The sequence below is a fragment of the Plectropomus leopardus genome, chromosome 20 (assembly GCF_008729295.1).
Source record: "Plectropomus leopardus isolate mb chromosome 20, YSFRI_Pleo_2.0, whole genome shotgun sequence".
Classification (NCBI taxonomy): domain Eukaryota; kingdom Metazoa; phylum Chordata; class Actinopteri; order Perciformes; family Serranidae; genus Plectropomus; species Plectropomus leopardus.
Window position 1 is genome coordinate 24,736,332 of NC_056482.1, and position 23,580 is coordinate 24,759,911.

General features: G+C 40.3%; 1 protein-coding gene across 1 annotated transcript; it reads left to right on the top strand.

Moving 5' to 3' along the window:
* The first annotated feature begins 7,799 nt into the window (after positions 1 to 7,799).
* LOC121960281 lies at positions 7,800 to 13,978 on the top strand. Its single transcript, XM_042509933.1, has 3 exons — positions 7,800 to 7,883; positions 9,345 to 9,779; positions 10,195 to 13,978. Exons 2-3 carry the CDS (start codon positions 9,472 to 9,474, stop codon positions 10,658 to 10,660), a joined length of 774 nt encoding a protein of 257 aa, XP_042365867.1. The 5' UTR covers positions 7,800 to 7,883; positions 9,345 to 9,471; the 3' UTR covers positions 10,661 to 13,978.
* The last annotated feature ends 9,602 nt before the right edge of the window (positions 13,979 to 23,580 follow it).

Sequence of the window (23,580 nt, forward strand, 5' to 3'; positions counted from 1 at the left end):
TTCAGATTGTCAATTGTAACTTGTTGTGCTGATGGGATCATGTAAAACATGGATTGCTAGTCATGCGCGAGTGTCTCTACAGGAGCTAAAAGCAAACAAATGAAATCTCTGCTGTGAGGTCGTGATGTTTCACAGGGCTCCTCCAACAGTAATGAAGTCACGACTGATTTCCTGGACGTCTTTATTAGGTGAACTTCATCAACCCGAGGGCCACTTTGTCTTGTGCTGCAGTCCTAAAAAGTAATGGCAAAATTGAAGGGACTTGTGAACTTCAGTGGTTATAGTCTGGTTCCTCACATGGCTTTTCCATTTCTTTTCAGTTGTCTCCTAAATCTTAATGCCTGGTGTGTTTTTTGGCTCCCAAAGTGCAACCCTGCTGACCTTGTTGCTGTTGTCAGTGCTGTCACTTTGTTTGTGGAGTCATTCTAAGTGGGACATCAAACAGAAGCTTATTGTTTGTTGTCTTGCTGTTTGATACCTTCTGCAGGTGTTACTTCTGTTTTCCAGCTGATTCAAGCACAAGAAGATTAAAGTTAACTAAACAATGTCATCTGGACATCAATGAACATTGAAGCATTTTCTAGCTGGGACTGGGCCCCCAAATTGGGTATTTTAAGACAAAAAATGACCTTTTACTGATCAGAATTGGATTTTGTGCCTGCCCACATATTAACCACAGCGTTATTGAAATGTTATGTGCAAATCTGATGTATTGGTGGTTGAATATTGCAGCTTCTTGGGACTCTACTGGGATTTAAACACTCTGGTCTTGTTGGACTTTATTTAATCTTAGTTCATACATGCAAAAGAATATTAATTTCAGCATTACAGCAATTTTCCAATTATTGTGGTCGGTTCCTAAACTTTAAAGTGAGACTGCATGTTAAAAATACACCACAACACAGCACTTTAAAATGCCGAAAGCACAGCACCATTTGAAAACAGCGAGATGTGTGTCACTTGGCAGAGCAATTTCCAGGCGTCCTCACTCCGAGTTATTAAGGATGGATCAATCCATGACATTTTCCATCTGCCTCTTAAATCCCACTGTCTGGACCTTTTGAGACACATATAAACATTCTGAAGTTGGAAGTCAAGGTTTGTTGTATAAAGTTCAGTCAGATCAAGGTTTTGCCTTCCACTGTGATCCTAGATTTGCCTTTCCCTTATGGATTAATACAGCATCATGTATATTGTTGTTGGGGGCATTGGGAGAACTACATAGGCTACAAAGATGGCACTATGTCAAGCTTAAATAATGTTACATTACGATAATGTTGGACTGGCCTCAACGAAACTCAAAAGTCAAATCCTAGAGTAATAAATGCCACCCAGCAAGACTCTGTTAATGTAATGGTAGCATCAGCAAAACCTCTTTCAACACCCACTACAAGTATTGAGAAGACGGGTTGTATTAAGGAGATAAGATACTTATCACGTATCACTTCTGTGTCAGCTGTTTATGCTCCGGGATGCTGTTATGGTGATGTTAACGAATGCACATGATGGGAAGAAGCAGCATGGTTGTAATGGTTGCACAACAGCGCAGACTGTCGCGATGGTTTGGATTAGGCAACAAAGTCACTGACAGTTTGGTTGAGGCAAAGGAGGCACATGGTAAAGTGTAGGAAAAGAAAAAGCACGCACACACAGGAAGTTAACTCGAGACTCCAGCGCCAATGCCAGTTGTTTGTGGGATCTGTCCACCTCCCCACCCACCCGATCAGCACACTCACATTCCTGATATTACTTGGCTACCAGCAGAGTTATTACCTCACGCTGTCCTTCAGCATTTTGTGCACCTCCGACTGGTTTTGTCCGGCTACATTCTCAAGTGACACCGCCCATGCGTGTTGCATGTGGACACGCCAGATGCCATCCGGCTGCCTGCCAGTGTTTAGTAACAACGCCACTGGTTCTGTCCTCCCGTGTTCTCATCTGACGCCATTCAGCTGCGTTCTGGTTGGACGCTGAAGGTGGTTTTTGGCATCATGCTTGCATGTGGAAGTCACTGACAGAGCAGCGCTATTTGACGAGGTTGGAGTGAGAACTGGCTGGTATATGATGACCGATGGCAGAAAGGGGTAACAGAGTGGTCTTGCCTCCGAATCGGGACAGGAGGTAGTAACAGCCCTGAAATGAAGTCTGTAAAATGTAAAACCAGAAAGACGTGACCATGGGTGGCACGGGTGTGAGGGTAACACCTCAGGAGCTCAATATCTCACGCTCAGCACTGACTGACTGCAGGGTCTGAACTCTTGACCTGCTGAATGTGTCACACTCTCGCCTACTCACCGGACTATCTTTGCTCTGCCAATTCAAAAGAAAAAAAGACAGCACTAATTGTTTAATTGACGAGCAAAGCGTCGTCGTTAACAGCTCGACGCCTCCCAGTCATCACAGTCTTTCTGACACCACATCTGTCCGTCAGTAAGCCTGCGTCCTGGTGGCTATCTGTGCTCACCACATGTGTGTTCGCGGCCTCGGGCCTCATGCTGTCAGATCAGCTTTCCACGGCAGACAGCACAAGGTCATCAGACGACGACCCTCGGCCGGGGCTGCCCCGCGGTTGCTCAGCTGTCCACATTCATTCTCAGTCAGCCGTCGTCCTGCGCTCACCAGCCGTCAGGGTGGCATCGCTCAGCAGCCAGACAAACACACTCACTGCTAAATATCTCCATTGTAAACCCCTCCTGAAATTTTGGGAAACTCGCTGATTTGCTGTCGTACTGACAGTGAGGTATCGATATTTAGATTCTTCCCGAAGCATTCAGCGCAAAGGCAGCTCAGTGTATTAGGAGCTGAGTGAGTATGGAATTACCAGTTCTCTTTTAAAGGGCTAATTAGATTTGTTGATTGTTTTCACTATTTGATTGATTTATACTCAGATTGTACCCTCAGTTAATTGTTTGTTCTCAAGTTGGTCTTAAATGTGAAATTATTTCTTTAAGGGCTCCACGATATATTACATTTATTTCTTTTTATGGTTTAAAATGGTACCACTGTAACCATGTTATTTTTATTCATAAACTGCAAGTTATTTGATGTGTTAAATTGTTGACAGACGTTTGCACTGGGCTGTTGTGTGAACAGATCTTCTGTGGTAGCCTCACCGGGCCTGCTCCTCCACCAGCTGATATTCATCTGACTAATAACAACCAAGGTAACGTAGTGATGTTGCACCTTTTTCTTTGTCATACCCTGATGAAGACTGTGTGTGGCTGAAACATGTTGGCTTGGTTTTATCTCTTCCCACATGAACTAGCCTTGATAATAAAGCTTTGTATTATAAGAGGAGTGCCTTGGTTTAGACTTTTTTTCAACTATTTTCACAACTTGTTATTGTTTTGTTGCCTCACCTGTGTAGAGAATGTCGAAGCCCTCATACTTTGTCTCCATTAGTCTTTAATATGTCAGAAAAAAATTCCCCCAGCCTAGTTTTTCCTGATGCTCAAACTGATGTCTTTACATTGCTTATTTTTTCCGACCAACAGTCCAAAATACATCTCTGTTGATGCAACTTTTAATACGCAACATGTGATACATTTTATAATTATAATTAAACATATTGATAGCAAACAAGATATATTTTTTTTGATTACTCAGCTTTTGAGTCAGATTTTTTGGGATTTGTTGATAATAAATGCAATGCAGACTATTACCAGCCTAATTACAACCAACAAAGTACCATACTAGAATTATTTCTAAATTTTGGGCCAGAATATAAAATCTGGAGGCCTCACAAAAATGCATTTATTTCATTAGAATGCACTTTTCAATATTTGGAGTCCAAGAGGATACGTAAAGGAACTCCTTACTTTATGTAATTAATAAAACTAATCACAGTTTTCCTATAATTTCTCATAGTCATTTAGGTTTTACAATCAATAATGTTTTGATTAAACAGGTGGCATGTTGTCCTGTCGGGACAACAATTTAATTTATAAATCCCTCAATCGAGATTTTGCCTCAGATGGCTTTAGCCCCCAGATATTTATCTGTTAGCCCTGTGCTGTGTTATTGAGCTCAACATTAGTGGCCACTTTGCTCCTGGGCTGTCGGAGCTCCAGCAATGGCTTCAATTTCCTGATCTCAATGTAATAAATGTATCACAGAGTTTATAATTTCCTTCCACAAACACATTCTCTATCTATGAAGTGTACTTGATATTATTAACAATTAAAACTCGGAGCTCAGTCTCGGATGCAGTCGCCGCTGCAGGTTTGCCAGAGTGGATGCTATTTTTGGGTGGAATTTACATCAGTGCTGGTCAGTGATCAGTAAAGTCATGTTACCCTCTCATGGTAGACTGGACAGATAAGGCCTAATCACTCCATTGAGACTTTGAAGGAGAATGAAGGACGCTGAATTACACATTGAATTGAATCCTCTTTAATGTTAAATACTTGTATTAATAAATGTGGCAGATTATGCATTCAGCATAAAAGTTTTCTGGAGTAATTGTCATAGTCTGATGTGAAAGATGAACATTTGTTTTTAGGAAAAGAGAGCTGAACCTACAAAAGTCTCATTAAATGTTCACACCAGCAGTAATAAAAGTAATGTCAGATGAATAAATACATACATTACATTATATTCTAAGTAAACCAAACATCAGCATTTTCTCTGAGTCTTTTGTGTGTTAGACTCAGTGCAACCCCCACCCCATAAAGAAATGTTTAACTAACACCAAAATTACATTTTTTTTTCATTCAATTGTTTATTTATACTTTGTTTTAATTTTGTGATTGTCTCTCTCTTGCCTTGAAACAATTGCTTTTAAAATGATCGACTCTTAAAGCACATTGAATCCTTCTCATTTCATAGACATACAGTACACTAAAATATGTTTCTGTAAACACAGGTGATCAATAGGCAATGCAATGACAGATTATTGACTAATATTTGATCAGTGCTGCCAAGTTTTACAGTTTGACCTCAGTTCGAACATGTTCTCATCCCAAGTCGACATATCACCACTTTGCAGTGGAGTTGCGCGTCTACATATTACATTCTAGGCATGCTTTGGTGTCTGTTGCTGCTGATGTTCCAGGATGCCACTACCATGATGTAAACAAAAGCACATGGTGGGATTACGCATGTGGTTAGGTTTTGGCAACAAAAAGACATGGCAACCAACAACTGGACATCAACAGATGCACATGCTGGCACAAATGGTTAGGTTTAGGAAAAAGAGGTATATAGTAAGGTACAGAAAAAAAACCCATCCCACTCAGACAGGAAGCAAACACCGGACTCCTGCATTAAAGTTTGGGGTTAGTTGAACCCATACGCTGCCCCTCCCGCCTGCCCTATAAGGACCATTGCACTCCATATATAATCTTGTTAACCAGGAGTGTTTCAACCTGTCACCAGGCAGTGGCGAATCAGGTGGACGTGACATTTTCTGTCTGGCTGCGCTCTGAACTGACAGCAGTGTATCATAAAGCCACAAAAGGTGGCTTTTGGAGTCAGGATCTCATGGCGAAATCACTGCAAAAGTGGCGGTATTTGACAACTTCAGAAAGAGAACGAGCTGGCAGTTCACGAGCAGTGATTAACAGCTGCAGTAGAGATGCCTTGGCTCCGATTGGTAGTTATCCTTCAGATGTGGTAGGTTCTAAGCAAATGAAATTAGAAGCACTACGAGTAGTAAATAATGTCAATTAGTAAGTAGTGACAGTTTCAGCAAAAAAGGTAGTTATTTTTCAGCTTTCAGCTGTTTCATAACAACACATTGATGACTTATGTTTGTTTAAACTTCCATATACATTTTAAAGGCAGATGGTCTAATGTATGATTCTATATGCGCACAAGCACCAGCATCCTGTCTTTCTTCCTCCACACTCCATCATACTTTGAAGACGTTTGAAGGCGGCTGTAGTGAGCAGGATGCGATGAACAGTCTCTTATTTAACCGTGTAGGTTAACAGTGGATGGCCATTTGAAGAGCACTCGACAGCTCCTGGGTAGTCTTTAGTCATACACACAGAAAAAAAAAGTCCAATCACTGAACTCCGTCAGCCTGTTGGAGCGACAGCTCCACACTCTTCACATGAGGAGCTCATGAATAGATTTACATCTCTGGGATCATTAACTGGATGAATTTCTCCATGGTTTTTCATGCCACGCTGTCTTTAATACACTGCCATCCTCCTCATCATCATCAGCTTTCTCTTCATAATCATCATTCTCATCTTCATTATCTTGTTTAATATTAACATCATCACAATACAATCGTTATTACAGCAGCGACGTCATTGTCATTACCATCAACATCCTCTTTAGTGCATCATCATTCTTTTGCAGATCAACATCGTCACTATCACCACTCAGCCCATTTGCCAAAAAAATAAATACAAAAATTTTGGAGTGGAGGGGATGGTGCATGGCATGATGGGGTAAATATATATATTGATTATTTTTACTCACCCATTTACATTTTGCTAAGGGTTAAAGTTATGCATATTTAAAGGTGGAGCAGCTAAAAAGACAGGCTATCTGTGAGGCAGTCTATGGGTCCAATCCATTCCTTGCTCCTCCACAGCTCCAACCTCTAGGGTATATGGTCACTTCTGGCTCCAAATAAGATGGCGACAGCCAAAATCCTGCACTTGAGGCTTCAAAATGAGAGTCTACAGTCCATTGGGAGATATCACGGTAACTTGAAGGTTGTCTGTCCTAAGTTCGGTTTAACAAAGGGAAAATAACACGGACTGTTAATGCAGGAAGATTTTATTTTGTCCACTCCCTGTAGTTATGAAAGTCCTGAAAAAAACTGAATTTGAGAAAAGACATTAACAACAAATACACTAATGGAAGGTATCACAATGAAGACACGGTTCCATTATCGTCTCTGTGGTTTTAACAAACAGTACAGCTCCTGAATCCTTCTCCAGCAGGTTGTCTGGGCGGATCGCCTCCACCCACCGAACTACAATTGGGCCTGTGATAACGGATCTTTTAATATTACTCTTCTCTTCAATATCGGAGAATTGTGAGGGTGCCAGGCAGGGATATTGAGTGAGAGCTAAGAGTTTCTCCCTTTCGGCTTGGCCCGCCGTCAAAACTTATTAGACAGATAAATGAGAGCTGGACTTGCAGGCCTTTTTCTGTGCCTGTGTGTCATTTATTCGTCCCCTGAATACCGACTCAATCAGATAGTGGCCAGCCTTTCACGGCAGCCACCGTCTCTATGCATCTGTTGACCTGCACTGGCACAACTAATGCAGGCGGCTTAGGTGGCACTGAAACAGCCGTTTCCCTTTCACTCTGAAACTGCTTTTGTTCAATTTGTTCTTTTTTCCCAGATAAAGCTGCAATCTAAAGGTCAGACTGTGTATATGTGACTCTACTTTTCTATTTGGTGTTTTGTTCCCTGATTTATCAAAATAAAGACACCTCGTAAACCCCTTTAACACAAGACTTCTTTTTGCGCTTCAAGTTTCGTGCTGCTGTTCCAGCTTCAATGATAAAATGTTTAATTCGCTTTTTTATGCTACATGGATGGATGATGTGCAATAATGTAATCTAGCAGAGATTAGAGCTCGTCTATAAGACTTGCAGAATAACAAGTATCTCTTTCCTCAGCAGACCCTCTGTGAGCTACTATTCTGAGTTTGTGTGTTTTGTTCAGAAATTAAATCCTTAAAAAAAAGACATCCTTGACCAGTTTCCTGTAACCATGGTGATAGGAAGTGCTCTCCAATCACATCTCTGTATCGTGTGTCAGGGAAGTGCACTGTTTCCTGCTGTTTCCACAGCTTCCTCACATTGGTCTGTGCTTAGGAGTTTGGTCCTGGAAAGCTGCATAGTTGTTAACCAGCACTCTGGTTGTGTTCGGTTCTCTAACGAATGTAGGAACGCCATCAAATTTAAATGAAGTAAGTTCCAAACTTTTTGTTTACATTTCAGACAAACTTTTAAGAGTAGCATATTTTTTTGTCTTGTATTTGTCCACTTGGTACATAGTTAATCTTTTTGGTTTTTATGTTGCCACATGAAAATATTTTTTGGTTTTATGATTTCACTTGAATAAAACACTTGTTTGAAGTTGTCATCTAAAAAACTACATTCAAATGTTTAAGAATTTGTCATTATTAGCTATTTCTTGCATGGTTGTTATGCCGTGTAGATTATTATCTTATTTCAGCTATGGAGCAGGGGCGTTGCTAGGATTTGAGGAGACTTGGGGCTCAGCGCGGACCTCTGAAGGAAGGTCCCAGGGGATAACCCCCTCCATGATTTTTTTTATGCACATGCTCTATTTTTATGCTTTTTATGCACTTTGGTACCTTATTTACCCTTAAAGACCTTTTGGTATCTTTCTTTTCAGTACTTAAAAGTATTAAGTAAAAAACTGCTTTTAAAAAGTACTTTAAAATCGTTAGATGCTTACGTTTACAGTGGTGGAATGGCACTACTAATGTTTTTTTTTAAATTACTTTTAGGCTTATTTTTATTTTTGAAATCATATACCAAGGCTATTAAAAACACAAACACTAAAAGGCACTAAGCTCACTGCTTTAGAGCACATTATGCAGATGATTTTATGCTTTTCTTTTGAATAACAGTTGCTTGTCTTAATGCACCAGGAAAGTTATAATACAGGCAAGGAGATTAAAAGGAAATTTCTAACCAGGAAACATGGATGTAAACAATGCAGTTTGTTTGAAGTGGCTATAATAGATACTTTTATGTGGCAACAATGTATAATGTGGGAGGGGTTGGTCATAGTGATGAACCTGCAGAGAATTATCACCCAAATACATGGCTGATCTTGGCTTTAGGAAGCTTTACTGTGGGTTTCAGCTCAATGTTTAGCTTTACCGCTGCAACTTTACTGTTTTTGTTCACTCTCAACACTCCCAGTGTCATTTTCATGTAAATAAGCAACTGTTTGCTAGTAAGCTCAGCATATTGGGTGATAAGATGTCAATATTGTGTTCACAACACTGCAAAATCATCAGTTATTGCAAGTTCAATATAAGACATTGCTTTTTCAAATAGGTCATTAGGAAGGAAATTAAGTCTATGCATGTATATGCTAGACTTTAGAAATACACATTGCATACAAACACACCCTTAACTACGCCTGTTCATAATTTTAACAATGTGAGGAGTTAAACAATTGGTGGCTGTGGGGCTCTTTTTGTAGGTACTATTCGATTTTATTTATATTTTTTGCGTTGTTTGCATCCTAAAAAAAGTAGTTTTGAAATACTTAATTGGGTAAAGGATGCAGGAGACACAAGAAACATGAATGGAAAATGACACAAAGACATTGTTTGTCTTTATTTCATGATTTGAATCATGTAGTGATTGAGAACCTTTTTATTTTACAGAGCATCCGACACTTCTGACGTCTAAAGCCAGCTTCTCAGAGACATCTCGTCACACTTCTCAGAGCGAATTCAACATGTGAAAATAATTAACATTTAACAACACTCCTCTGGACAAATCCTGGCAGCAATGCAAGTTGGTCATCCGGTAACTAGCACCACTTCTCTCCAGTTCCCTCCCCAGCCTGACACTGCTGGACTCCAACACCCAATCCCACTGGACACTGTGCAGCCCGTCCTGGCCCAGGCCATCATAAATCCTAAGCGAGGTATGGAGGGACCTGTCCAGACTCCACAGCCGCCCGGGACCTGCACCTCACCTGGAGCTGCTGGGAAATCATGCTCTGGCTTGGATGCGAGGGTGGCCGTGCTTCTGGTGACTGTGGCTGGAGCTGTAATCCTGCTGCTGCTGTACAAACTCTTACAGCTGAGACACAGGTGTGTAGACATGTCGCAGATGTAACAGATGTAACTGTGTGGAGTTTGCATGCTCTGTTTTGTGGGTTTTCTCCGGGTTTTCCGGCTTCCTCCCACAGTCCAAAGACCTGCAGGTTAAGTGGTAACTTTTAATTGGCTGTAGGTGTGAATGTGAGCGTGAATGGTCATCTGTCTCTATGTGTGTCAGCCCTGCGATAATCTGGTGATCTGCCAACGGTGAACCCGCCTCTCAGCCAATGACAGCTTTGATAGGCTCCAGCTGCCCCGCAACCCTTAAGAGGATAAGTGGTTACTGCCAATAAATGAATGAAGGATTAAGTATTCATTCATTCTCAATCAGACTTTACCTGATTAAATAAAGGAATAAAAGAAAAAAGAACTTTGTGCTGACTTGTGTCATGTTTGTGTCCTGCAGGCTGCGGTTGGCGCAGGCGAGGCACGCTCTCGAGTACTACAGTTTCTACCACACCGCCAACTACACATTCAAACATGCTGGATCATGTCAGGACCTGCCAACAAAGAATGGGACTGTCCCTGAAGCCACATCGCCAGTCCAAATTGTAACACCAGTGACACCCACTATCACTGCCCCACTTCCGCCCCCACCGGTGTCTTCTCCACCCCCTCTGCCACTCCCGCCACCTCCTGTCCTGCCACCACCACCACTTCACCCTCCACCTTCTCTCACCCCAACACCTTCTGTCCTGGCCTTCCCTCTCCCCCTGCCTGTGATCCATACCACTCCACCCAGCCCTCACCTGTCGTGGGGCGCCTGCTCAGACGCTGAGGTGTACTCTCGGATTGGAGCTTTCAGACCCTCCAGGCTCTCCAGCCTCTCCAACCAATCAAAAGTCATCCTTTTTGAACACTCGTCTCTCTGACCTCTGATGATGTGAGAAGATTGTGGTGAAAAAACAAGTTCTTCTGATGGAAGTATACAGTGTACATGTGTGGCGCAGACAAATATATGAAGTTCAGATACTTTCAGGGCACTCCAAAACTTCAGAAATTGAAGGCTGGGTTTTGTGGGGCACTGATTCTGATTCATTTACTATCCTCCGAGATTTTGTGCCAGACCTCTGTGAAAAAGTTGCAGTTTGGAGTGAAACATCTCAACTATAATTATATTTTGTTTCATTGCAGAGTGGTTTTGTCTCCATTTTTCAATGTTTCTACTTTATTGTACAAGAATATTGTTGGGCTGTCGAAGAACATCCATGTCTCTTTTTGCTGCGGTAGTCCTGCACTGGTGGCCGTTTCCGGTGCTAGTCTTCTTTTTTCCCCAACTTATCATTGCCAAACAGCGGGTGTGGAGCCCATCGCTGAATAAAGTCACTCTGATTGGCATATCAGCTCAGTGCACAAGGAGAAAAATGAAAGTAAGGAAGTTTTTTTTATGAGCTAACTGGCTTATTAGTGTCAAGATGTTCTTCCAGTTTCCTTTTTGAGTGATGATTGTAGACTGCTGTCTGCTGGTACGGAGAGGTATTTCCTATTATGCAAGTGCAAAACATACTTGCTAGTTAGCCCTTGGGTTGGTATGTTAATGTGCAACTTTCTGGCCAACACATGGCAACATGAGGCAATGCAGCATGGTGCTTTTGTTGCCACTAGTTCTCTGATGTTAATTTTGTTGCAGCTGGACCTCAAATGAACTGGAATTTAAGTTAGACTGACTTTTAAATTCACCAAATTAACAACAGATTAATTGCCTTGACAGGAGTTTTTAATTAGGCAACATTTCCAGTCACACTTGGCAGAGGCTTTTCTCCAAGTTTATAAGTGCAACAAAAGACATTTTTCTTCAAAATGGGAGGTGCGTCCCTAGAGCTAAATAATCATGCTTAGGAGAGTTATGATGCAATTGCTCGGGGCTTTTTATTAAGACAGAGGATTGAGTTAAGTGCAAGCATGGCGTTAAAGTGTGGTCTGTAAAGCTAGTTTTTAACCTGTGGTGGCAGACGGGCGGCTGTCCCCAAGTGACCCTGCTGTCCTGACTTCAGTAGGTAGTTCATTCCACCCCTGTGGGACCTGAACAAAGAACAGGGTTTGACCGTGGCTTGGAGGTAGGATGGGGCAGTTACTTTGATTAGCTGCAGCTGTGTGGCTCACACAGGGATTGTATCAAGAGAGGAGATGCAGTATTTTAGGTAGGAGATGAAAAGCACCTGGATGATCACCTGGACTGACTCCCAGGGGAGGAAGTCAAAGTTGGACGGAAAGCGAATGAGTTACAAATTACCAATAGTTACTGGTAGGGTAATGTCAAGGCTGATCCCCCATGTCCTGATGCAGTAATTCGAGTTTTCTGTTAACCATCACACTTAGACCAGGATCACTAATGTTCGATATGGCACCTGTGGCTCAAATGCAGGGAGAGTAGTGGGAATGGTTGAAGTGAATGCTGAACTTTGTAACCTTTGCTTTAATTTGGATCACAGTTTAAAAAAAAACAGAACTCTCCATATACCTCTCTTGGAATTAGAAAACAAAAGTCTCAAGTCTCAAGTGGCCGTTAGAGGAACTGCAGTTTTGGGTGATTTCACATTGACTTCATGGATTAAAAAAACTATTGATCTACAGAAGTGCTTGTAGGCAGATTTCATAACCATCTTACAGAGCTTGGCTAGCTGGTACCACCTGTTTCTGGTCTTTTTCCGAAGCTAAACTAACTGTCTACTGGCTGTAGCCTTAAATCTAATGAACAGATATGAGCGTGGTGTTGATCTCATCACATCTAATTCCCCACCAGCACACACAGATTTTGTAATATGTCCAAATTTCATCAGCTGAACTCATGAAAAGAAGTAAATGGCTCTTAATGTGAGGATGAAACAATTGACAGGACTTAAAAGTAGCAATCATATATAATTCATGATAAAAGATGAGTTGGTTAAATTAACATGGTGTAAACTCTGAAGGTTTACAAAGCTTTTCACTGTGAGTGAGTCTTGAAAAAAGTTTGATCTTTTGGCATAACATAATTTTTTATTCTTCAATGTTGATAGTTTTTTATTTGACAGATATAATGTCCTCATGTTTAGAGTGTACTTATTGTAACAGAGCCCATTGTTTTCCTAAAAGGGAGGCATTTCCTGAGCTGGTTTTCCATGGAAGGGTCCCTCCCTGTTTCACACCATTCTCTGTGTTTCCTCTGACTCTCTGTAGAAATCCTACTTTGCATTTCCTTCACTTACAGTCTTAAATTATGCGTCTGAAGATGTCCTGTTATTCAAACAAATGTCACAACTTTAGATATGAATGTTAAACAGTTAATTCATCTCTTTAGCACATTCAGAATCACAACAAAGATATAATTAGTACAGACTCAACTTAAAAAAAAAATGTTCCTTAGCGTTTAGACTAAGAAATGATTCATTATTCTCTAAAGTAGCCCTGTTGACACTCAGGTGACATCTGTCTATGGTTGATATGGAAACCTGAGCATCCACCTTGGCCCTTAACAAGCTGTTAAGTTTTCTTTCAATATTTAACCACATTTTCCCAACAAGCCTCTCATTTATAATTCAACAATAGTTTGTAAATTCATGAGGGAAGCTGTTTTAGCTTGTTTGTTGCTTTCTGCTTGCCGGGTTGAAAACCGAGACCTTGTGTGACATGCCTCCTTAGTCTTTTCTGTATCCAAGTCTGCTGGTGGGGACGCTGTCTCCATACTAAAAGCCAGTTAATTCAATCTGTGCATGTACTGCAGAATTGTCTCTTAATTGGTTGTAAGCTGAGCAGGAAAGACATTTGTAACAATATACTGCTGCTGCAATTAAATCAAACGAGGGACTGTCATGCAAGGATGAATACGAATGTGTTTGTGTCCTGGATCTGATTAATATTAATTGAAGGTTTTAATCTCAAAATGTAATTTATCCATTTTGAAGTGCACATAGGGATGCTTCATACAGTGGTAAAAAAAACATACATTAAGCCATTGTCATTGTGTTGTTTCTTACGTGCAAATGGTATCTTTTGTGTTTTTCATCTTTTTTTTATCCTTAAATCATGGAGTGCAGGTTGGTGCTACATTTTTGAATGCAACATATGCATGTATAATGTAACTTAAAGCACCTTATAGAACTGATTTGTAACTTGGTAACAAACTCAACCTTTCACATTTAGCAGGCTGCAGATTCTCCACCAGAGGGAGCTCTTCAGTCTGTATCTAATCTGATCCTTTTTCTTATTCATAGCTCCTTTCCGACTGGACAAAAAAACCAGTAACACACACCAATTTCTTGCTTTTGTCTTTAGTGGGAAATGTTCGGCATTCATTTCCAGGACGAATGACTCTGCAGTGGTCATGGATATTTATTGGCACCAGCTCTGATCTTCTCTGATCAGCAGTGATAGACAGCCCAGCCCGCTCTCCTTCCAAAGTCATCAAATACCGCCGTTTTTGCAGAGATTTAGGCAAGATCATGACACCAAAAGCCACCTTTTGTGTTCGCATGATACGCTCCTGGATGGCATCAACAGAATGGACAGAGCTATTCGTGGTGTGATTATATGCCTGTGGATAGCATCTGTTATGGCAGCATGATATGCAGACAGATGTTGTCAGTTTATAACACGGCCTGAGGGAACCAGGCTAGTCTGCATAATACGCCGCTGGATGCTATCAGGGTGAAACACTGCGGGTAGCAAGAAAATATAAGGAGCACAAAGGTGCCTACAACAAGTCCAACAAGAATTTTATGCAGGAGTCTGGTGCCTCTTGTGCCTAAACCTAACCAATCATGCCCTTGTTGCCCAGGCATGTGCTTTTGTTGACTACCCGGCATTGGTTGCCATGTGCTTTTGTTGACATCATGGTAGCGGCATCCCAGAAAGTCAACAACAGACATAGAAGGACAGATATGGAAGTCCACTGCAAAGCGTCAATATGTGACACTAACATGAAAATGTTAGTTAGTTCAATTGCTGCTAGGCTCTCTCCTCTTATTGTGTGCTTCTTTTACATAGTCACAATACTATTACAGTACCATCTCTTGTTTGTCTTTTTGTTGTGCTGTATTGTAAGTTAAAAATAAAAATCGAAATTGCACAAAGGTTACCTTTATGGAGCCTAGTTATTTGTCCACTGATACAACACCATTCCTCATAATTTCAGTGTGTGTGAATAGATGCTTGTCCCACAACATGATGACAGTAAAGAAAAAAGTAACGGCTAGGTGTATCACTCGTTTGCAGGTATTTCTTATGTACAGAAGCATTTGCAGAGGACATCTACATGTGCAACTCTGCAGTTTCAGGTTCTTACTTAAAACTTTGTGTCCTTGCTCCTGAAACAAATGTAAACACAGTTTTGCTTGGAACAGACCTGACTGATGGTTGACACTCTGCTGGTTCATAAATCGGACCCTGACTCCCTGTAAATGCCTTGTCCCAGAAGTCCTTGACTCAAATTGCAGATTCTTGGTAATTGCATCGGCTCATTTTCTAATCTCTGCAGCCACATTGAGAGGAAATGGCCATTGTTCCAACTGCCCTCTGTGTCGTCACCTCTGCATGATACCAAAACAGGTCTGTGACTTATAAAACTGAGGGAGGCAAGCATGGTCAGGTGGAGGTAAAACATCTGATGAATTTAATTAAAAACACAATGTGTGTTTAATTCCACTGACTCTTGAGTTGGAACACATCCTGATGAACGAGTTGAAGGTGCTTGCTGAAAGTAAATGGAATTTTAATGTTAAACATAAATTGATGTGGTCTACTGAGAAGCACATCCAGACTGTTTTATATTCAATCATAAATTTTGGAAATAAATTAACCCACTAATGGCCATATAAAGGCACATCTCCTGAGATGCAAACTTTCAATTATAAAAAGGTTAAAAAAAAATCATTAAAAACAAACACAAACTTATCCCTTGTTGGTACAACAACAAAGTCATGGTATACTCACTGATTTTTCTCTTTTTAGCAGAGAACAAACAAATAACAAAAATGAAACAGCTTAAACTGACTTTAAATAGGTATAATAACAAATAACTTGAGAGGGAGGGACCGTGCCCTTTGAACCGTTGTGAGGGTTTTGATAATTCGTATAACAGTTATTTTGCCTGGGACTGCCCATTGTTCCAACGGTCCAAACATCCAAAGCCCTGTCCGAATGTCCAGTTATACCAAAAGCTAGTTTCTCTGACGGCTCGTTAGCCCCAAAACAAGCACACACAGCTCCTAAGTTCCAAACATACACACTTTCTGCAGTTAGACATTGTCAGAATTTTTTTTTTGCATTTTATGTTTCTGCAGACTACAGATACGATGCATTTGTCAACAAAGCTGTGGTAAAGTTGTGGTTATGTTTAGGCACACAAAAAAACCCACTCAAAATATCATGTTTTATTTTAAAACCCCAAGTTTGGTAGCACAAAAGGGATAGGTCAATAAAAACACCCAGGATTGGTAACTTAAAAGCTGTGTGGAATCTGAAAGTAACTGCAGGGAGTGGGTATTTTCCGAGCAATGGGTGTTTGTTTTGGGGATAACAAACTGATGCATGAATGGACTTTTGGTCCAATAGCATATCTGATTAAAACGGCTTCTGAATTTTTGGCTGCAAGAACAATGGCATGCCTCGATTTTGCATGGGTCCAGACGTTTGAACCCACCAACCCCACCCAGTTGACCGATTTGTCGAGCATCATAACACAGTCTCTCAGTTGAAATCAAAAGCAGTCAAATGAGCACCTTGAAGGGACTAATTACATTGTCAAGCTCTGTCAAGCTGTGCGCTGAAATTGAATTAGGAGTGATGAACTTGGCTACTGCTATAGACAATATGATGCTGCTATCGAGGGTGTTCTACAGCAACATCTCAATATCACTGCCATCATAGTTAGTTTAACTTCTCCCCGCTCCACTTTTAAAACAACAAAACTAGTATGTTGTCATGGCTACGCATCAGTGTGGACTTAAAATGACATTGGATTCGGTGGCTACATTAGTCTCTAGTGAACACAAACAACGGTTGAGGCAATGTCAGACTGAAGATGGAAACAAGTGCAACAATTCTGTTTGATATCAGGGTTCAGTCGGAAAATAATTATTTTTTAATATATTTTTTAACATAATAAAGGCAGCCTGATTCTTCAAAGTAATGTTACTACTTGGGTTACAAGAGCGAAAACAGAGGAAGAAAGAAAAAAAAAAAAATGAACATAATAGTGATAAGTGATTTGAAAAACAAAGGCTGAGCAGGTCTCATTATCCGTTACAAAATGTATCATTGTACGTTTTCAGGTAATTGTTGTCTGTCCTGCAGATGTCAACACAGCACTGAAGAGTCAGTCTCCGAGCACTGAGCCATGACCATCTCCCCTCCCTCCACAACAACTTGAGAATGAACAGAGTCTTAATAGACCAGTAGAGGACAGAAAGCGAGCTGTTTAGGACTCTTGATGGCAATCATCGGACAGCTTGGGCGGAAATTGGTGCCGCAGTTTAATGTGTCTCCTTGTCAGGGAGAAAACACTGAGGAGCGCTGAAGAACTTCGCCTTCTGAACCTTTCAAGTCACACTGAATGTGGTATGAGCACAGATGACACAAAAACACACACACACACACGACAAGATTAAAAGTCTAAAGGCCTGCTAATGTCCCCAAGAGCCTGCTCTGGTCTTTACACCCAAAGATAAGAAACAAAATGAAAAAAGGTTCACAGTCGAATTTCTTCCACTCCATTCACAACAATACTCAGTGAACAGGGGAATGGAAGTGCGTTCCTTCAGTGCTATGGTGTAAATAATAAGCACAGATAAAATAATAAAAAAAAAAGTGCAATAAAGTGCAAAAAAAAACGTATGCTTATTTAATTCAAGAGTTATGAGAGTATTGATAGCTCTCGTAGCTGTCCGTCAAAGGTCCAGTGTGTAGGATTTAGGAGGGGATATAAGCAGAAATGGAGAATACAGAACACATATTTTTTGTGTATAATCACCTTAAAATAAGAATCGTCGTGTTTTCGAATGAGCCGTTTAGGGAGAAGGTCCTCGTCTACGGAGATCGCTATGTTGCACCACCATGCTTGAATCGCAAATAAAGTGTGCACATTATACGAAAAAAACAAAAACAAGCATTAGCAGGTGGTTGGACCAGGAGCTCACCTGCAACATGCCAAACTGCTTAGCGAAACACAGATTTCATCAAACTTTATGAACAATGAACACTGTAATCCTCACCACTAGATATTACTAAATACCCCAACTCATACTGTTTTTTTTAAAGGATGCTATGAGCATGGATTTTGGTTGTTCCCTGTTTTATTTTGAAGGTCACTCCTCATGTGTAATATCTTGCTTTACTTATTTCCTTTGTGTTTTTTTTCCCCACCTCTGTGATTGTGTGCCCCACCCTTATTTGTTAAACCTGTTCCCCATTAGCCTTACTGTCACCTGTCCCTCATTAACACGCTCTTTACCTTATATTTTAAGGAATGTGTGTGTTTTCCGTGTTTTAGTGTCAGATCACTTGCAATTGTGTAAAGTTTATTTTGGTTTAGTTCCCTGCCTGTTTTGGATGTCTGGTACCAGCTTAATTAAAGCTTATCATAGACTCCACATTCATTAATAGAAAGTGTGCAGCTCTATAAGAACTTTTATCACCACATGGACATTTAGAGAACCTTTAAGATCTGAGTATGTTTTAGGATCAGTTTCACGCCTTGTGTTTCAAAGTGGACGTTAGTGTCAACCTCAGTTTGGCTTGAGCGTGGAGATGAGATGTGGGTTAAAAGGCTTTCATTAGTCTCTAACTGAATGCTTAATAAACGCTTCACACTCATCAAGCTCTGGTTCAATCGACTTCGTAATGTCTGAGCTTATTACCATATTCATGGCGGTGACACAGAGGTCAGAGTTTGAGTTATTGTCAAGGTGCCTTTGAACAGATTTTATGGCGAGGATTGTGTCTGATTTATTTTGCTACTCATGGCGATTAAAAGTTTGTTTGTGACTCTGGAAACACCAGAAAGGGAAGCAACTCAAACTGTGATACAAGTTATAAAAACATAATGAATGAACACCTATATTCAATCTCAATGCGACCTCTAATGGCCAAAGTGTTTGCGATGAAAGTGACATAAAGTGTCAAAATCAAGACAAAGTCCACTTTGGGCGAGAGGGAGAGGAGGTGGACAGGTCAGGCAAGCACAGGACTTTCATCCAGGAGAATTGTGTTTGTGTCCTGGGTGAAATCAAAAGTAAATGCCGACTTAGTTTAAGAACATAAATAAATGCAAAGCATGATCACTGCATTAAAAAAAAATCACCAGTAACTTTACTGATAACGCAGTGCAAACTGGTAAATGGGAAACAGTCAGAAAGCATATTAAAACATGGAACTATTGGCTGCTTGAGTATATACACTATATGACAGAGAATGATTAATATTCCTTGCAAGAACTGTATTGAGTTTAATTTACAAAAAGTAGTCGTGACATTTAAATTCAAACAACATGAATAACATGTGAAATCTCAGATCACTCAGAGAAATAAGTCCAGTTATTTGGGGTTCTGTGTATAGGTGTCAGAATAGAACATGTCATTAATATCTGTCATAATATTTAATATTTGTCATCTGACAAGAAACACACAGATCACATCATCACTTCCAGCAGCCATCTACTGTACGTCTGAGTGTCACCGAGGTGGACTGTCTACCGATCCGCAGTCACCTCCAAAGAAAACAATTAACACATTCTCATTTCCTGCCAGACGTGTCCATCTCACTGACTGAGCTGAAAAGCTCTGAATCAAATGTCTCCCTGCTGGTCTGACTCATGACTTTCAGAACTTTAATTGCACTTTGAGTCAGGCAGGTGGCTGAGCACCTGTCAGCCCTTTTGTATGCAGTAACGCACACACACACACCCACACACACGCACACTTAATTATCTTATTGATTCTTTTTTCATTAAAAAAGACCTGTTTAATCCACCCAAAATAAATAAAAATAGATAAATAAAAATAAATGATTTTTTTAAGATAGACTTTTTTATAATCAATATAAACAATGAGTTCCCTCACATGAATGAAAACCTGTCACAAGGTCAGCTATGGGCAACGAGAGAGGAGGACGCAGAAACACGCAGGCAGAGGAAGGTTAATTTAAGGGACTTTTCAAGAAATTGCTGGACAATGAATCAGCACACCAGCCTGTTTTCATTCCAAATGTGTAAAATTCCCTCGCTTGTTTAGTGATGTTGGCGTCAGACACTGAGAAAAAAGCCACATTTTACGGCACTAGGATATGCAGGCGGATGAAAACTGTTTTTTTTGCAGTATGAAACTCTGCTAGGAGATGTCAGATTGAAATCTGGTAACAAAATAATATAAAGAGCTGGAAAGCCTCTATAGGGAGGATGGGACCAATGGTGGAAGGGTCCAACAAACCTTGGACTTTCACCCTGGAGTCTACTGTTCGCTTCCTGAATGAATGTTGAGCCAAACTATAAAGCTTATTTCCTAAACCTAACCACGTGATTCTATTGCACAAGGAAATAAATCTAAATGTGAGGTGTTTTACCAACGTAAGTTTATTTTGAAAGAGACTGGATGCATCTAACAGGGAGAAACTTTAAATTTCCTGCAAAAACAATTGTATTTTGAAAAGTCACAATGCATTTAACAGGCTTAAATTGACAAACCATCCCTGAATGTCAACAACAAACGCAGGAGACATGAATGGCACTGACTAAGCAGTGATATGTGATGAAATGGGATGAGAATGTGTTTAGCACTCATAAGGATTGTCCAAAATGCAGTGAAAGACTAGCTACATTTGTGTTCAGGGAGGCAAAGTTACAGCGTTTGTCAATGGAGCCTGGCTTTTAAGAGTCTTAAATCAATCAAGAATGTCCTCCACTTTTTTGGATTCTTTGCTCACATTCGACGCATAGAAGAAAAACAAAGTTTACTTCACAAATTCAACGTAACACAGGGTGAGTTAATGATATACAGTTGGTCATTTGGGGGGTTAATTATTCCTTTGAGCCAGAGGAGCTGATTAAGGAATTAGGAGCAGGTGTGCAGGGCAGTCAGGTGGCAAATGATAGGGGGGTGTGATGGTACCCAGTGGACAGGCAGAAAATGGCAAGATCTGGAAAGTTTTGGGGAACTGTCCAAGAGTTACTCTGATTTGGTCAAATGGCGTTCGATACACAACTTTTAGGGAAAACATACACAACATAAGTTCTTATTTGTTGTCCATTAATATGGTTTTTTTTTAAATTCCAAAGATATCTCCAGTTTTGGCTGCTTTTTGGCTGAGGCAAAACTGAGTGCTGTGGTCACAAATGTATACATAGCTATACTTATATATGACAAACATGTCACAGGCACCTCAGGGTTTCAGTTCAGCCTCATTTTGTCTCCATCTCTGTTGGACCGTTTGCTCTTGCCCTGATTTCAGCAGACCGGAGGGTGTAAATCTTGGGGGATAACTTGGAACGGAGCCTCTGGATTTGTCACTGTGCAGCACAACAGAGGTATTTTAGCAATGCAAATCTTCATGAGTCCAAATCAGTTCAGCTGCAAAAAGATGCCCATCTGCGGATGAAAATATGATTGGAGCTTTTAAAAGCCACAAAATCACCTACTTAAAAGAATAAACATATCACTTCACCACACACAACTGTGCAGTAAAAGAAAATATACAGTCTAATCCTTTTAACAGCATCTTTTCTGCTGAAAAGAGACATTCCAGCTTTTGTCTTACTGAGGGCAACATGAGGACACAGGAAGAGACAGTTCAAAAGCAGAGTGATTACAGTATGTCTGGGAGCAAACTGAATCAATTTCTCTGAATGTATCGTAGGTGTTAAATTTAGATGTGAGCCTCCTCCTCCACCTCCTCCGGTGATGGCTCTGCAAAGTGGGAGCCGTTAGAATTAATGCAATTTGAAATCCTCACTTCCTGTAAGAGAGACGGAGAAAAGAATGATTTTGTCAGCAACAGTTACCAGTGGAAAATTGCTACAAGAAAAACACAGTTCTATGGCTACATCTATATTTGAGGTATCCTTTGGCAATTTAGTATTGCACTTTTAAAAAGTTTGTTAGGAAAGAATGAAGTGGCAGTAGTGATGGGCAAAAACTAACAAATCTCTTTGAACAACTTAACTGTGAAGAATTACAGATTACTGGTCACTGACATCTCTGTGTAGGTGTGTATACGGACAGTAGGGACATGTTGCTACCAGTATTTGAGTGATTCTGTTTGCATTATCCTTACTAGTTCTTTGCATGAAACTCTAGGACAAATTGCATCTTGTATTGAATCAGTAAGGGACAGTGTTTTTTTTTGGCATTACTGATCATTACTGATGGTGTTATACACCACTTGGCAGCATCAGATAATAACGTACGGCTTTGGTTTGAAACGCCACTGGATAACAAAGTACTGTAAGGGGCTAGAAAGTCCCTAGGATGTGGTGGTGGATTGGTCCAACAAACACCGGACTTTCATCCAGGAGGGTGGTTTTTGCTTCCTATAAGAATGTTAAACCTGAACCTAAAGCATGTCCATTTGTTGCACAAAGAAATATGTTTATTTTGAAAAGGACTGTATGCATCTAACAGGAGTAAACTGACAGGCAGTTGACAACAGATGCACCGGGGATATAGAGCATCATGTGTAGATGCCCAAACTCCACTGAACAGGTGGCAACGATATGTGACAAGTTGGAAGTAAGAATATATCGCCATAGAGAACTAATGTAATGCACAGCAGCCTTTAGGACAGGTACATTTTGTTACCTTGACATATTATGACTTGAATCTCATTATATTATAAGTTTAGTGTCATAATGTTAAAAATCTTACAGTAACATGGACTTTTAAAGTGGTTAAGTCTCCTAACAAAAGACACAAAAGAAGATGAAAAAGTAAATGATGGCTTTATGTGTTTGACTCAGCAGTAAGGCTCTGAAAGCACATAATGCCTCAGAGCCTTACTGCAATACTGGATTTTAAACTGTCACCTATCACCTGAATTTAGTTTTTCTTTACAAAAAGACATTTTCATCAGAAATTGGCGCATAAAACTAAAATGCAGGAAATTAAGTCATTGAAAATCATATGAGGTCTGTTCCGCACAATGTGTTCAGTTGATACCTTTATTGGTTATATGCAAGCTTGGAAAAATTTACCTCACTCCAAGAAACACAGTTTTTTGCTGCTTAATATTCCTGTTTTGTGTGAAAGCGCCCAGTTCGAAACAATGTTCAACAAACAATGTTCAACAAGTGAATTAGTCACATAAAGAAAGGCCTTAATCTTTTCATGGTCACAAAAGTAAGAGAACTGCTGCTGGACTCAAAGTCCTAAAAGTAGTAATTCTTCATAGTGTGGACTATGTTTGCCTCCAGTGTGTTGGACTGTCCTGAGCAGCCTTGAAATGTCCAAACAGTTTGGAAAATAATGGAAATTTTATGGAGTCATGGTTTTGCATTTAAATTAAATCAGTTACATAACTGGGAATATAATGTAGATGGGTAAAACTCCACCAAAAAGCCAATTGAATTATCTTTTTATATTAATATTGGCTGCTTGCAGACATATTTTGTGCCATGAGTCACAGATGGATTCCACTGTAACTGCTCTGAATCCAAACTCACTACTGCTCCCTTCTTCCATTAGGGAGCAACAGTGCAACTGAAAAAAGTGACCAACTCAATTGTTGCTGCCACTGTAGTAACAACAACACGTTCTCATCTCAAACTATCAAATATCGGCAGTTGGTTTGTGCCACTCATGACTACATTTGCGCTAGGTTTCCCCCTGCA

Bases quoted from the DNA above. Each gene is read 5' to 3' on its own strand.
- LOC121960281 (XM_042509933.1), top strand. From the start codon at position 9,472: ATGCAAGTTGGTCATCCGGTAACTAGCACCACTTCTCTCCAGTTCCCT. The intron at 9,780-10,194 runs GTGTGTAGACAT...TGTGTCCTGCAG, and splicing joins CTCTTACAGCTGAGACACAG to GCTGCGGTTGGCGCAGGCGA.